Raw genomic sequence first — 14,120 nt, 5'->3', positions numbered from 1 at the left:
ATGGTGACTAGTGCATTTATCGTGATAACAATGGTGCATGTATCACCTGAAGGTGTTCACTGGGGTGGGATCTGCCTCAGGTAGAGGTGTTGTATGGACTGGATAATATCTCCAGGTAGAAGGATGTTTAGCCCTAGGATGTCTTGGCCTACTGGCTCCTTCCTACATCTATTCTTCATGGCAGCTGTGAGAATCCAGGAAGAATCCATGGGCACACTCACCTCTGATCTTTCAGCTCCGCTCAGAGGAGTCTTTCCATCATTTTTCTAGCTCTTCATAGAAGTCTGGAGAATCTCCCTCACTGCTACAGACCAGAAAGAAAATGAATGTGTTAAAATTCTCAGCTGAGGAAGTTTCCAACGGAACAATTATAACACCATGACTAGGTAATTATCTGTGCTCTGCAAGACACGCTGGGGATGAACAGATCTCTGCAGCTAGTGATTGCCCATGAATTGTTCCAAGACCTTAGTGTCTAAAATCAGCCTTATGGAATTATCATTTAGTGGACAAAGAGGATACTCTTGTCTGATTTCACCCAAACAGAATTATGCTTAACACTCACCATGTGCACAAAGACAACTGGAGTGAGAGGCGAGAACACTCCATCCCTATCACTGTGTCCAATATTTACACACGATAGAGACACACGCTTTTAGAACTGGAACACACAGACAAATCGTGATAAATGTGATAAAGCACAGTTGTTGGATACAAATATGATAGAGTTCTCCTGCTTGCTAAACTTGCTAATTGTACTTTCCATGTTTTAAAAGTGAACACTGATTCCTGCTCCCTGATTCAAAATAGCCATTATTTTCAACCCTGTTGACGTGTAAATTCAAATGCAGTAATCTTTAAAAGTAGGAATGTTCAGGTTAGTATTCCCAGAGATACTGCTTTCTAATGGCTTTGGATTAACATTGATGTGCCAGTATTTTAAACGTTTGGCAGGGAAGTCTGATATCAGTCCGAGTTGAGAATGAACGAACAGTTCGCACAAAGCAGAGTGTGATGGAAAAAGGAGGGAGAGATCTCCAAACAGAGCTTGAAATTTGAAGGTCATTTACACATTTTCCCTTCATCAAATTTTTTCCCTTACCTCCTCTTTCCATTCAAAATGGAGTTCAAGTATTTCTTTACAGCCATTTGCTTTCTAAGGCGGGTGTAGTTATCCGTGAAGACTGCATCCGAGTGTCGTTTGATTGGCATGGGGTCTTCTGCGATGTTACTGCTAAAAAGAAAAAAAGTGAGGAAAAAAAGTAAAGACGTCAATAAGAAGTAGGAGATGTATCAATGCTCTGTATTTTTTTTCTCCTAAGTTTAGCTCAATTTGACTAGTTTGTAAATGTTTGCTACTTAAGAAAAATATGTTTAGAGTCAATAAGTACCCAAAACTCTTATTTTGACCGGGGGGGCTGCTGTGTTTTATTTAATAATATGCATTATTTTCTCTAAATAATTTGAACATTATCAAAGAGTTGTCAGCCTTGAGCAAGGAAAATAACATTCAAGAAAGAGAATAGAATTTGGAGATGGAGCACTTCTTAAAAAATAATAAGTATTCTTTACCCGATTCGTTTTCCAATGAGGGACTCCAGGTATTTTTTGGCAGAAATCTGACCCAGGAGCTTGCTGTAGTCACTGGTGAAAACTCCGTCAGCATGCCTGGCATTTCTAAAGCAAGGAAGCAAACACCATGATTGCTTGGTAAAATCTCCTACAGAAACATCCTAGCTTTTGGAATGGCAAAGAAATCTGCAAGCTCCTTACAGAACTGCTCACTAAAACTTAAGACAAAATTTTTGTTTTAAACTTCATTTATAGTTTCTATATGTTTATATAGTTTTTTTGATGCTACCTTAAATAAAAATACATGCAATGGAAAAATACATTAATTTGGTCAAACTCACCAGTACTCTGTATTTTAACTATTCTTTTCCACCACAAATAATAGGGAACAAATCTCTTGCAATAGAGAAGACCTTATTATGTCTACCAGTGAACTTTGTAAGCACACGAAGAGCCTTGTTTATACTTTGTCTTCAGGGTGACATCTTTTGGTCTGCTCTGAAGCACTGCTCTACACAAGCAGTTGCGTGAGTGAACAGCACCATTAGAAATCTTCGCCCTTTGTATCTGTTCCCTCATGGAATCCAAACTGCTGCAGTTTGATCTGGCATTGGCCTAATCTGAGCTATTGAAATGATGCTCAGAGGCTGTAAGTGAGTTTATGTCAATCAGGCTGAGCAGAGTCATGGAAAGCTATCCATTGTATCTTTTATCTTATCCTTGGTAAGATAAAACTAGCACATTTAATCTTTTCAAATGTGTTTCCTAAATAAGATAAACAAGAGTGAGCTTACCTGGATACGTCATAATAAGGTGTGTCATTTTCTGCTAAGGCATTCTGCAAGATGTCAGAGTCTGCTTTTAACGAGACTTGATCAGGGTCACTTGCTCCTTCAAGTTGTACCCTGTCATCCAACCTATTAAGGTAAAACACACTAGAAATGAAATACTGTCCTTTCCTAGAAGGTGGTATTATGGTCCTGGAACTATTTAAAACAGGAGAACAAAGTATTGGGGCATATCATCCATTTGCCAAATAAGAATGGGATAATTTGACTCCATAGTCTCCATGTTTAATGAAGGTATAAGTCGTAATTTTGTGTGAGCTCACAGAAATGATGTCATTCAACTTCGATAAGCTTGCTAAACCAGACATAATTTCTACTTAATTCGATTCTAGCCAAGCTGTAAGCAAAGCACATTGCATCTGTGTACCTACGTCCATTTGTGAAGTGGCATTAGCAGGTAGAAAGAGTTATTCGGAATATAAACATGCAAAAAAGCGAGTATTCAATATGTAAACTGACACTTATTCATATAAGGGATGATATTTAGTACCAAATTCAGCGCAGGAGCAGTGCTGCTTTTCTCTCTCTAGTTCCCTGATGTGTACCACAAAGCTTTATGTCAACACGATATATTTCTCCTTATTGATCAAGAGAGCTCCACATTTGTGAGTGGTTATTGCAATACAGTAGATTTAATGAGCCCCTCTACTTCCTCATATTACATGTGTTGGCACATTCTGATTAGAAATGTATTATGCTATACTACAAAATAAGAATTATCTTTATGACATATAGAATATAACCTACTTGTGGATGCATGTGTATTTTTAATACCTGTACTACTTTAAAAGTGTGTGTGTGTGTGTGTGTGTGTGTGTGTGTGTGTGTGCGTGTGTGTGCGTGTTCAGTGTTAGGGTAAACCTCCAAACAGTTTCAGCTCTCGGGCACTTTTGTATCTCTGGGTGGTGATGTAGCAGATGATAAAAAGTAGTCATTCGTAGCCTGGGGTTGGGCAGTCAGTGTGAATTTCAGCATTCCTGTGACTGTTCATCTGCTGAGATATGGGCATTGGTACTCCAGTTGTCAATGCATGATGAGGGCTGGGTGGCGTTTTAAGCAACTTTACAGGGAACATTAGCTAAGAGACTATTTACTATCCTGAACATAAGAAAGGACAAATAACCAAAATGATGATCATTGTGATCCTGTGGATCAGAAAGGTCAAGCATGATTTGACTGTTAACATAAATCTATTTTTACCTTAGGTTAAATTGAGTTATGGGATGCTTTATGAATGTGAAGCATGAACTTCAACATATCAAACAGTAAAACTGAGAATTTTTGGTTCAAATAGAGAATACTATGAGAATTGTAGCTTAGTACATATATTTCCTCATGATCTGTAATATTGGCAAGGTTATTTTTCCTAGACCTATTTCTGCCCAACAAAATTTCACATGTGTATATCTCATTAATGAACTATTAATCTTATAATCATTTTAATAAAAATAAAAATATTTAATTGAACATCTATTTTTCTACCAGAAACAGAACTGACCTGAGATGGAAAAAAAAACAGAACTTTTTTTCTAACACTAGTTTGGAAATGGGATCCATCTGGTGAGCAAAACTGATGTATTTTATGTACTGAAGGTAGATTCTGGAGCCCATCTGGAGATTTTGAATTTGGTTGGAAATGAATTTGCTTAGCACTATAATCAAAGTATTGAAATAAATAATATGTAGTTTAAAATGCAGCACTCTCCAAAATGATATATGGGAAATCTCATTTAGATAGAGAAGGAATGCCTGCCTGTCTGAATTGAGAGTGCACTTTCCCAGAATGAAACTTACCTCACAGCGGAAGGTGGTCCGAAGAGAGGCCAGGCCAGTGACTGAGAGAACAGTACACTGAAAAGCATCAGGAACACCAAGAACTGGGGCTTGCTTCTGGCTTCCATCTCGGTGCCTCTGGAAAGAGACAGAGTGCTGGCATTCTGAGCCACACTTGGCAACATTCGGAGGGTCTAGCAATACTTCTAAGGGCTCTTGCAGAATTGAGAAAACTGAGTCACTTCATCTTCAGAAAAGTACCAAACTTATTGCCATAAGATTACTTTTAAAAATATAGATTTCCCTTGGGTTAAGACATTTGAATACAAACTAAATTCCCTTTTGTCTTTCCCTCAGCAGACACTCAGTCAACTTTAGTGCCTATTCAAAAGGTTAGATTTTTTTCCCTTTGAACTTTAGTGTCTGATTGCTATAAAACTGGAGTGTTACCCACTTAATGATTTCTAGTAAATTGTATTTGCAAGTTTGCATGTTCATATGTACATATATGGATATAAAGTATAGATCTACAATCATTAAGGCAAAAATCTTGTATATATATTATAGTTAAATTCTTATTTTCCCTGCATTTATTTTAGATATCACTGAGGACTTATTTCTTTAAGCCAAGACTTAAGCAAATGAATCAAGGATAAAAGATAATGCCCTCAGAGTCACTTGGCATTAGTATAAGTCCCCCTCCCCATATGTGTGTGTGTGTGTATCTACAGAGCCTATGAATCTTGCATTTGATCCATTCATATATTGTATTTCTAAACATTTTCTAGCTAACATACAGGTGTTCACGGATTCTGTCTCTTGATAACTATAAAAGTCACAGCATTTGAAATTTAAATGATGAAGAAAGTGAGTCCCCTCCAGGTCTAATCAACATGAGAACCAGAAAGAAAGGCACTTTAAACGTAAGTTGGAAACTTCAAAACCAAAGGCATCAACTGAACCCTTTGGTCAGAACTCCACACACCAGTAAACTCATCTTACATCACTTTTAAAAGAGGCAACAGCTAACAAAGGGTTAAGTGGGGCTAAGAATCTGCTAAACAGATGGGTTCATACGAGAGAAATTGAGGCATTTCTTTCTGTCTTTATCGAGTGGCTTATCATTATTATTTTATTTTCCCATTGCAAAAGATGAACACTGTAAAATTCTTTTTAAGAGAGAAAATTTCAGAACAAACAAAACCCTCCTATACAAAGTCCCAAAGGCAGAGAGGAAAAGAAGAAGGGAAAGATTTTACTTACCCTTGGCTCTTTCCTTCAGGCAGGGCTGTCTTTGGGGAGAGTGGGAGCTGTCTAGGGTTCTGAAGTCCTGGATGGGAGAAGGCTCCACCAGTCTGCCCCTGGTCCTGGGGAACGGATGACTGTGGCCAGCTAGTGCTCTGCACTCCAACCTGACCAGCATTTCAAAGTCCCTCATTTTATAGGGCTTGTGCTTAGGGCTGAGCAATCAGAAAGCTGCCCGAAAGACGTCACAGTGGTGATCCCATGGGATGAACAGGTCTTGAAGTTCTTATTAAATTGTCATCATGCCTGATTTATATACATTTATAGCAAACCAGTTCAAGATAGAGGAAATGCACTTTTTTTAAAAAAACAAAACAAAACAAAAAGTGCCCAGCCGGATGTGCAATGCTTAAGCTTTACTTCATTGTAATGAATTAAAGGATGATTATAATGTCATAGCCTAGGGCCTCAGGGATTCCTTAAAAAATAAGGGTTTCTTGTAGAAAACAAACACTTGTGTTTGTTATGCTTATAGTATAATTCTTCCTTTTTTCATGAAATGTCAATTCCCTTAATACCTTTTTATCTTCATGCTGTTTATACAGATCAGAATCAATGTCTTCTTGAAACATATTTTTATTTTAAATCAACCACAAATGATTTTGTATCTTTCTGTTATAACATCTCCTTTATGTTGAAGCTAGTCCTCAGGGAAAGTTCTATGAAGTCATTAAGATGGGATAGTATGCTCACCATTGTTTAAGCAATGACATTATCACTCTTCCATGCTTTGTATAAAATATTGTAATTCCCACTGCCTTTCTTCACATCTTATATCAAACATTCCAAAGATAAATAATGATCAGACTGTACACTCCAGGGATCGAGTTTTTCTTTCTCTTCAAAGGTATCCTCCTCATTTTATGTTTCTGCGTAATGTTGTTTCCCACGCTGCCCTCAAAACTCACCCTACTTCAGAATTTTAACATCTTTGACTCAATCGCTTTACATAAAGGTGATTTCAAAAGATCAGTTGGTTTGAAACCTTTGTAGAGTACTGTGATGAATGCTTATTTTCTTTTTGTTGATGTTTGCACCCAAAGTAGCCTGACATACGTTTAATTGGGACTTACGTCAAAATGCAGCTATCCTAAGAGTGCTACAGAAAACAAAGACTGTCTTTTCTTTTAACAGTCCTGGTGTGTGCTCTCTATTACATTCCTTATGTATTTTCCTTGGGGAAATATAGCCCTCAATCTCCTTTGCTTTCTTCTGCTCTGAGATTTTAGCATCTCTTGCTGCACTCAAGGCCGACTGATGTAGTGAGAGTTGTCTTGCTCGGCTTAATCATATTTCTAATCCAGTTACAAGAAAAATTAAATGAATTAAATTTCAAAATGTCTGGAATTTTGTTTTCCAGTTGACAGCTCTGACTTAAGCCAGAGTTCCTGTGGCTTAATTCCAGGAAATCTTTTTTTTTTTTTTTTTTTAACCAATTGTTGCAAACTAGAGGTTAAAATGGTTCTCATATGGAATTTTTCATTCTGAGCTCATTGTCACCAAATCCTCAGCCAAACAATTTCATTTCAAAGCTGCGCCAGCAAAATAAATAGATTAGGGATCACGGAGGAATCGATCCTGAGCGATAAGCAGAAAGATGACCTCAAGATTGCTCACCCCTTGGTCTAAGAAGTATTCAGGAAGAGTAACTGTGATATATTTCTGCAATAATAAAGACAGTTTCTCCCATCATCACAATGAAATGAGAGAATAAAGAGAATTTAATTTTCTTACCTATGGAGGAAAATAAACTAAATAGCCAGCAAGAAATAGTTTTGGCTGTGAATTTAGACAGGGCATAAAATCATTTCAAATAGAATCACAGCACCACCTGCAGTTCAAAGTCTTAACTCAATAGATTTTACAAAAATGTGTTTCTTTCCATTTTGTTTTCTTTTGTTTAAAGAAATGTGTGGGTGTGGGGGGGGGGAGGACCAGAGTTCCATTGAACAGCTAATGTAGAGACATTTTTTTCCTAGGTTAACGATAAGAAAAAAAATGACTATATTGAATTTGTCATGAATAGTCTATTATTATAAAACCCAGGGCGGGGCGGAGGGGAGGGAGGGACGAATTGACTATTTAACTCTGCCTCTTCTTTACTTTTGAATACCTCCTTTTCCCCACAGCCTTCTCAAAAGCTTTCCCTACTTAAGAATTCTCAGCAAAGCTGTGTTTGTTACATAGAAAATCCTCATTCATCTGTACAGTGAAGGCAATATATTCCTTTTCCAACCAAGCTGATGCCTACAGCAGTTGTTTTGCATCATTCCTGTGTTTAGTAATGACTATGGGATTGGAATCCAGGCCTTGCACCCTTGAGGGCACATCTTTCCAGTAAGAGCTGGCCCGATTCTGTAACTACTGTCACCAGCACTCTTGATGCTAGCATGTCAGGTAAGCAAATAGCTTGTGGAGATTCGGCATCTCCTCTCCCCCTTCTTACCAAAGGAACCAAAAGTGATGTCAAAGCACTCTGTAAGCTAAGGGTGGGGGGGTCACGTGGAAGGGAATCTAAGGCTAAGGGAGAAATCCAAATTCACCCTCACTTTCTTACTGCAAACCTGAGCACTGCTGTCACCAGGGGCAATGAGAGCCTTCCTGTGGTCTACTGCCTGTGTCTGGGACACCTGTGGCTGTGTGATCACCTGCACTCAACCCCAGTTCTAAGACCTTATCACCTTGACCCCACAGGAAGCCAGAGAGTTAAAGCCTACATCTAGGATCAAATAGACTCACCTCTTTGCCTTTCACATCACTCAAGTTGAGAGTGGCATTTACGTCCTCAAAAGATAAAAAACATAAAAGCACTCTGGACACATAAAAATTATACACAATTTAAATGTCCATGTCCCTATATTGTTGACTGGAACAGGGAAATGCTGGACATGTGCATACATGCTGTGGCTGCTTCCGAATGACAACACCTGAAACCCTCAAATCCTAATGTCTCCTCTGAGCTTTCATTAAATAAAGCTTCTCAGGGCTGGATAGATGACTCCATGGTGATAAAAAAAAGCACTGGCTGCTCTTCCATAGGGTCCAGGTTCAGTCCCCAGGACCTACGTGACAGTTCAAAACCTTCTGTGACTCCAGCTCCAGGAGACCCAAGGCCCTCTACTGGCCTCTGCACACATTGCATGCATTTGGCACATAGACACACGCATAAAATAAAAAGAAATAAATATTTTTAAAAGTGCTTATCAACCTCTAGCTTAGGACTTCGTGTTTAAGAAAATATTTATAAACTGTATCTTAATATCCTTCATTACTAAAGTTTAAATAATTAAGTTGTATTATAACTTGGATATATGCATGCATATTATATCTTTATATGTATAATATCTAATATATCATGTTAAAAGAAATATAAAATATGCACACAAAGTATGCTTTATATGAGAACATGTACCTATACTTGTAATCCCCCTTTCTTTTTTATTGTGTCATTGTGATGTGTTGACACACATGTGTGTTAATGCTTTGGCATGTGTGTGTACTGTGTAACCTTCAAGTCAGGGCCAGCCGATAGCCTTCAGTATTTATTATTTCTCTATGGCTAAGACATTCAAAGCAACTTCTTTTTGATATTTTCTGCCTGTCATTTCCAGGAACGTGGATAAAGCTGTAGGTTATTACGTGAAGTGAAACAAGCCAGGCACACACAGGAAGACAGGAGCCACATGATCTCATGCACATGAGACCTAAGAGTTGATGTCATGGAAGTTAATAAGGACGGTTACCTGAGGAATAGGGAAGACTTGTGTGTGCGCGCGTGCGAGAGAGAGAGAGAGAGAGAGAGAGAGAGAGAGAGAGAGAGAGAGGGGAAGGTTGGCCACTGGGTGTTAAAATACAGTTAAGAAGGCCTGTATTTAGAGAGGTTTAGCTGAGGAGGGAGCCCCCACTCTGAATGTGGGCAGCACCATCCCACGGTCGATGGCCCTGGGCTGAGGGAAAAAGGAAAATGAGCTGAGTGGCAGCATTCATCTCTCTGCTTACTGAGTGCCAATGAAATGTGCTCAGCTGTCTCGTGGTTAGGCTGCCATGCTTCCCCACCATGCTGGGTGGAAGGGCAAAATAAACCTGAAGTTGATTATGGTTGAGTATTTGGTCACAGAGGTGAGAAAAGTAACTAATTCCATTAATTTGAAGCAGTCGGACCAATGGTGATTTCAGGGACATGATTGGGAACAACCTCTCCCTTGACTCTGAAATGTCATGATCCACCCTACTCACCGATGCTGGGAATCTTACAAAGATTACTCATTTTAGAATCCCCTTGCTTTAACATACTTGTCCATTTCTGTGCTAGGAATTCTGTGAATTGTTCCTATATTGCTAAAGTTGTTTATCAGGAGTATTTCTAAAAATAGATTTGTGAAAAGAGGAAGCTGTAGAGAAATTACCACCTCATAAAGTTTAGAGATGTGATTGTGTGGGTTAAAGAAAGAATAGTTTAATTAAAAAAACTTGATTATCTTCACAATGTCACTGGTCCTTTATGTCCATGTACTCCCTGCCCACACCCTGAGTAGCCAGTCTTTAACTCAGTGGTCTCCTAGACTCACCAATGGAGAAAATGGGAAACAATAATTTCTAATGGTCGGCTTGAAACTTCTGCAGTCTATTTGGTTAAGTGGATGATTGGACAAGAATATCTGCTGGGCGTATTCTTATGGGCTCTGCATCACTGCATCCATTCTGCACAGAAGAAATTGATAGCACAACACCACCTCTATGCTCTAAATCTGGTGGGAAGTGTTGGTCAGGGTGAGTACTAGACACTCAATCTCCTAAACTCAGAGCTGAACAGTGGAGGGCAGCATGGCTTCACTTTGACTAGATTCCATAAGACACAGCGAACACTTAGCAATGAGCAGAAAAGAGAAGGTAACTCATGGAATGACAGAACTTGACATCTGAAAATGATGGCATCTGCACATCAGTAACTAGGCTTACATTTTCTGTGAAAACAGAAGTGTGAGCAAATACTTTGGTGCTGCAGGAGCTGTGAATATTTACCTTGCTACTCAGTAGGAGCTAGGCGGAGCTTTCCAGGATTCTGTGTTACACATAGTATCAAAACCAGCTTAAAGGATGCAGAAACCTGGTCACCGAGCTGTGTCCTAGAGTGAAGACTGGTGGGAGAATGGAGACTTCCCTTGCCACTGACAGCCACGTGTTCTGGTCTACTTTTGTCAATTCTACCCAAATCTCCAGTATGGACATCACCGTCTTCCTTAGACAAATCTTCAAAACTTTCCGCATAGAAGCATGGGAAAAGGTCATCTAAGCTCCTAGCAAGCTGTCAGATTGATGAGCAATTGATTTCTGAAGACTGTGATTGAAAACATGAATAAATTTGAAGCCAATTCAGGCCCTTGCTGTCACCCACATTCCTTCAGGAAAGGAGGCTGGATTCACGGCTGACACATGTCCAGAGGAAAGGTCAGTGTGCTGGCAGAAGTTCCACACCAGATTATTACCGGGGAATTTGCCAGGCACAGAACAGCTCTAGGGAAGGAGACCCAAGGCAAACACAACGTGCACATTTCCCCAGCTCCTGGTTTTGGCCTTAAGGAAAGAAACTGATTATCTAGGAAGCAGGGGCTGTAACTGATTGACCAACCCATTCCTTCTTAATCCCCATTCTAACATTCTGCATCTGAATCATTTTGTGGCATTTCACAGTCTAGAAGATCAATGTCCTCATTCCAATTCTTAAAACCATAGCTTTCAGATAGAGAAGGATTTAAGTTACAACTGTTCTAAGAAATTATAGCAACTCCATATCCAAAAGAGGCAGGTGATATCACATGAGGAAAAACTGGGGTGTTCTGTTTCCCTCTTCAAGTGGACTATGGAATCGTCTAATTAAGAAACAACTGACCAGGGAATGTACTGTAGAGACAGAAGTGATAGGGACAGTGGGGGACAGGGTATGGCCACTTTGCTGCTTGACCACTGGTATAGTTCCTCTGCCCCTCCCAGAAGATGCTGTCCAGTAAGTAGACCTCTTGAAGTCTGGAACTGGTGGGTGGAAGGGGGACCTACCCCTTGAAGAATCACTGGTCTTCTTCCCTACAAAATGACTCCTGTTTGGAGCTCTTGCTAAGGACAAGGAGTTTTCTTCCACCTGGGAACACCCTGGGTGTTCCAGTCAACTAGTCACACTTTTTATTGGTAGTCTCTTTTCTACTCTTATTTAGTAAATGAGCAAATACAGCAGCCACATCCTGAGATAGGAATGGGATACAAGGACTCAGATACCTGGGGGATGATGGTCTGCCTCTCTACTGGGTATAGTACAGACGGCACCAGCAGTAGAGTCTCAAAGTAATAGAAATCTGGAAGGGGAGGCACAAAGTGTACCAGTTGGAGCTTAAATTGCAAATTGCAGGACAGACTCAACAGCAGGGACCGTGTTTTACCTCTGCTATCCTGTCATAATTTTCTAGACTGTTAGAAATTGCTAAGGAAGCATTGCATATGCCTGCTGGTAGAACATAATGAATGCTATACAACAGTGCCTGGATTCTTCTACTGCTTTACAACTAAAGGGAGTGTTGGGAGCGATGGTGGCTTATCTTGACATTGTTTAACTCATTTGGGAAACAAGAATCAACTTCTTCAAGGCCATGTTTCCTCACCCACATAGTAGTAGTCCCCTTATAATGATTGGCCAGTGTGGAATATGATTCATAACCAATGTGCCTCAGCTTGGAACAACTCTGGAAAGTCAACCTAGGTCCAGAATTACCCATGGCACGAGCCAAGGCCTTTATAACAACTACATGTGGTTAGGTTTCTCCTCTAGCCAATCTGGCTTTTTTTTGCTACCAGAAGGGACTTGTGTGTTCATTCCTGTCCTGGTAGCTTTAGCTGTCAACTTGACACAACATAGAATCATCTGAGCAGAGAGCTTTGATCGAGGAATTGTGTTGGTTTTGGAGTGTTGTATTGGGGTGTGTGTGTGTGTGTGTGTGTGTGTGTGTGTGTGTGTGTGTGTGTTGATAGTTAATTGATGTAGGAGAACCTAGCCCACAGTAGGCGGCACCATCCCCAGGCAAATAGTCCTGAATGGTATAAAAACAGCCACAAAGTAAGAGCTGACCTGTAAATCAGCTAGCAGGCAGCATTCTCCGTGCCTTGTTCTGTACTCCTTTGCTGTGAAATAGTTCACTGGTCAGAGGTAATGCTTGTGTGGCTTAAAGCAGGTCTGTCTTCATGTTCCTACTTAGTGTTCTTCATTGTTTGATTATGACCCGGAACTGTAAGACGATATACCCCTTCCTTCCTTATGCTGATTTTTGGCATGGCTTTGGTCACAGCAACCGAATGAAACCAGAACAACCTCCCTCCCAGAAAACGGCTTGCATTAGACCTTCACCTTGGAGCCTCTCTGGCATCTTTATCTAAATTGTTGCCAGTTCCTTAATCAGAACACCCATTGTGATGGTTAACTCCACCAGAAACTTGACTACGTTTGGAATTACCTAAGAAACATCTCTAGGTTGTGTCTGTGAGGGTGTTTCCTGATAGACTGTACTGAGGAGACCTACCCTGAGTGTGGCCAGCACCATCCCCTTAACTGATGGAAGCAGAGAGGAAGGAATAAGAGAGAACAAACCTCACAGCAGCATTCATCTCACTCTGCTTCCTGGTGGTGCACACAATGTGACCAGGCACCTCACATTCCTGCTACCATGCTGTCTTCTCCATGACGGACTATACTATCACATGTTGGGAGTCTAGTCACGGCAGTGAGAAAAGGCATTAGCATGCATTCTTACCACCTTTGGTCAGAAGTCTAATGCCTTAAAGAAACACAAAATTTGCTAAATTAGGAATAGCAATGGGATCTTGGTTTCATTATATTTATTGGGAGGAAGGCGTGGAAAGGAGGGGAGATGTTGATTCAGCTCCTCTGTCCACATGAGGCGAGTGACTACAGAGGCCGGGAGACAGTGACAGTTGATCAGCACAGGTGAAGGGCACTGCTGTCTGTTGATTTGAGGGAGACAGAGGTGACAAAGAAAGTCCCCATTATCCAAGTAAGATAACCAGATTTCCACTTCACCATCTGGCAGGGAGGCGACTCTTTGTCTGCTTTTGTACAAAGGCCAAATATGATGGACACAATCATTAGTGTATGCAAAGGGTTATTATATTAGTGAGGCACTATTGCATTTTTAAAAAGGAGCAAGAACCATGCTTATACAGACGGTGGAAAACACGAAGGTAAAATTTATCTAGGAATTATAGCACTTGGGGGGGGGGAGACAGCAATTTAAGAAATCAAAACTATAAGCTACTTATTCTTGAGGTTAATTTGGAAAAATTCGAGCAATATATACAAATGCTAAGAATACTTGAACATGTGTCCTATGTTTGACCCAGAAATTTCATTTCCAGAAATTTTGCCTGATTAATTTATGAGCCTAATTAATTATGAATCTAAATAATTGTGAACGAAATTTAATTTCCTATACAAAATGATGGCTTTGTAGCAGAATATGGAAATCACCTAAGCCTTAGAAGTTAGCTCAAATTAAGAAGGTCACCCGGCACTCCATTCAAGGAAGGAGGTAACCTAACTCCAGATCATCACCTCTCCTTCCA

General features: G+C 40.0%; 1 protein-coding gene across 1 annotated transcript; it reads right to left on the bottom strand.

Moving 5' to 3' along the window:
• Window positions 1–223: 223 nt before the first annotated feature.
• Window positions 224–4,489, bottom strand: Vip (vasoactive intestinal peptide). Its single transcript, XM_059272392.1, has 5 exons — window positions 4,215–4,489; window positions 2,367–2,507; window positions 1,573–1,677; window positions 1,103–1,234; window positions 224–304 (listed from the first exon to the last, which is right to left on the bottom strand). Exons 1-5 carry the CDS (start codon window positions 4,376–4,378, stop codon window positions 259–261), a joined length of 588 nt encoding a protein of 195 aa, XP_059128375.1. The 5' UTR covers window positions 4,379–4,489; the 3' UTR covers window positions 224–258.
• Between the last annotated feature and the right edge of the window lie 9,631 nt (window positions 4,490–14,120).

This window comes from Peromyscus eremicus, chromosome 8b (assembly GCF_949786415.1).
Source record: "Peromyscus eremicus chromosome 8b, PerEre_H2_v1, whole genome shotgun sequence".
NCBI lineage: Eukaryota > Metazoa > Chordata > Mammalia > Rodentia > Cricetidae > Peromyscus > Peromyscus eremicus.
The sequence above is the reverse complement of the archived record's forward strand: the minus strand, read 5'-3'. Positions and strand labels throughout refer to the sequence as shown.

What these genes read in the sequence shown, in the direction of transcription:
- Vip (XM_059272392.1), bottom strand. Translation starts at nt 4,378, where the DNA reads ATGTTGCCAAGTGTGGCTCAGAATGCCAGCACTCTGTCTCTTTCCAGA. An exon ending in CTCATTGGAAAACGAATCGG is followed by an intron (nt 1,235 to 1,572) that starts GTAAAGAATACT and finishes TTTTCTTTTTAG; the next exon opens with CAGTAACATCGCAGAAGACC. An exon ending in ATTTTGAATGGAAAGAGGAG is followed by an intron (nt 305 to 1,102) that starts GTAAGGGAAAAA and finishes TCTGGTCTGTAG; the next exon opens with CAGTGAGGGAGATTCTCCAG.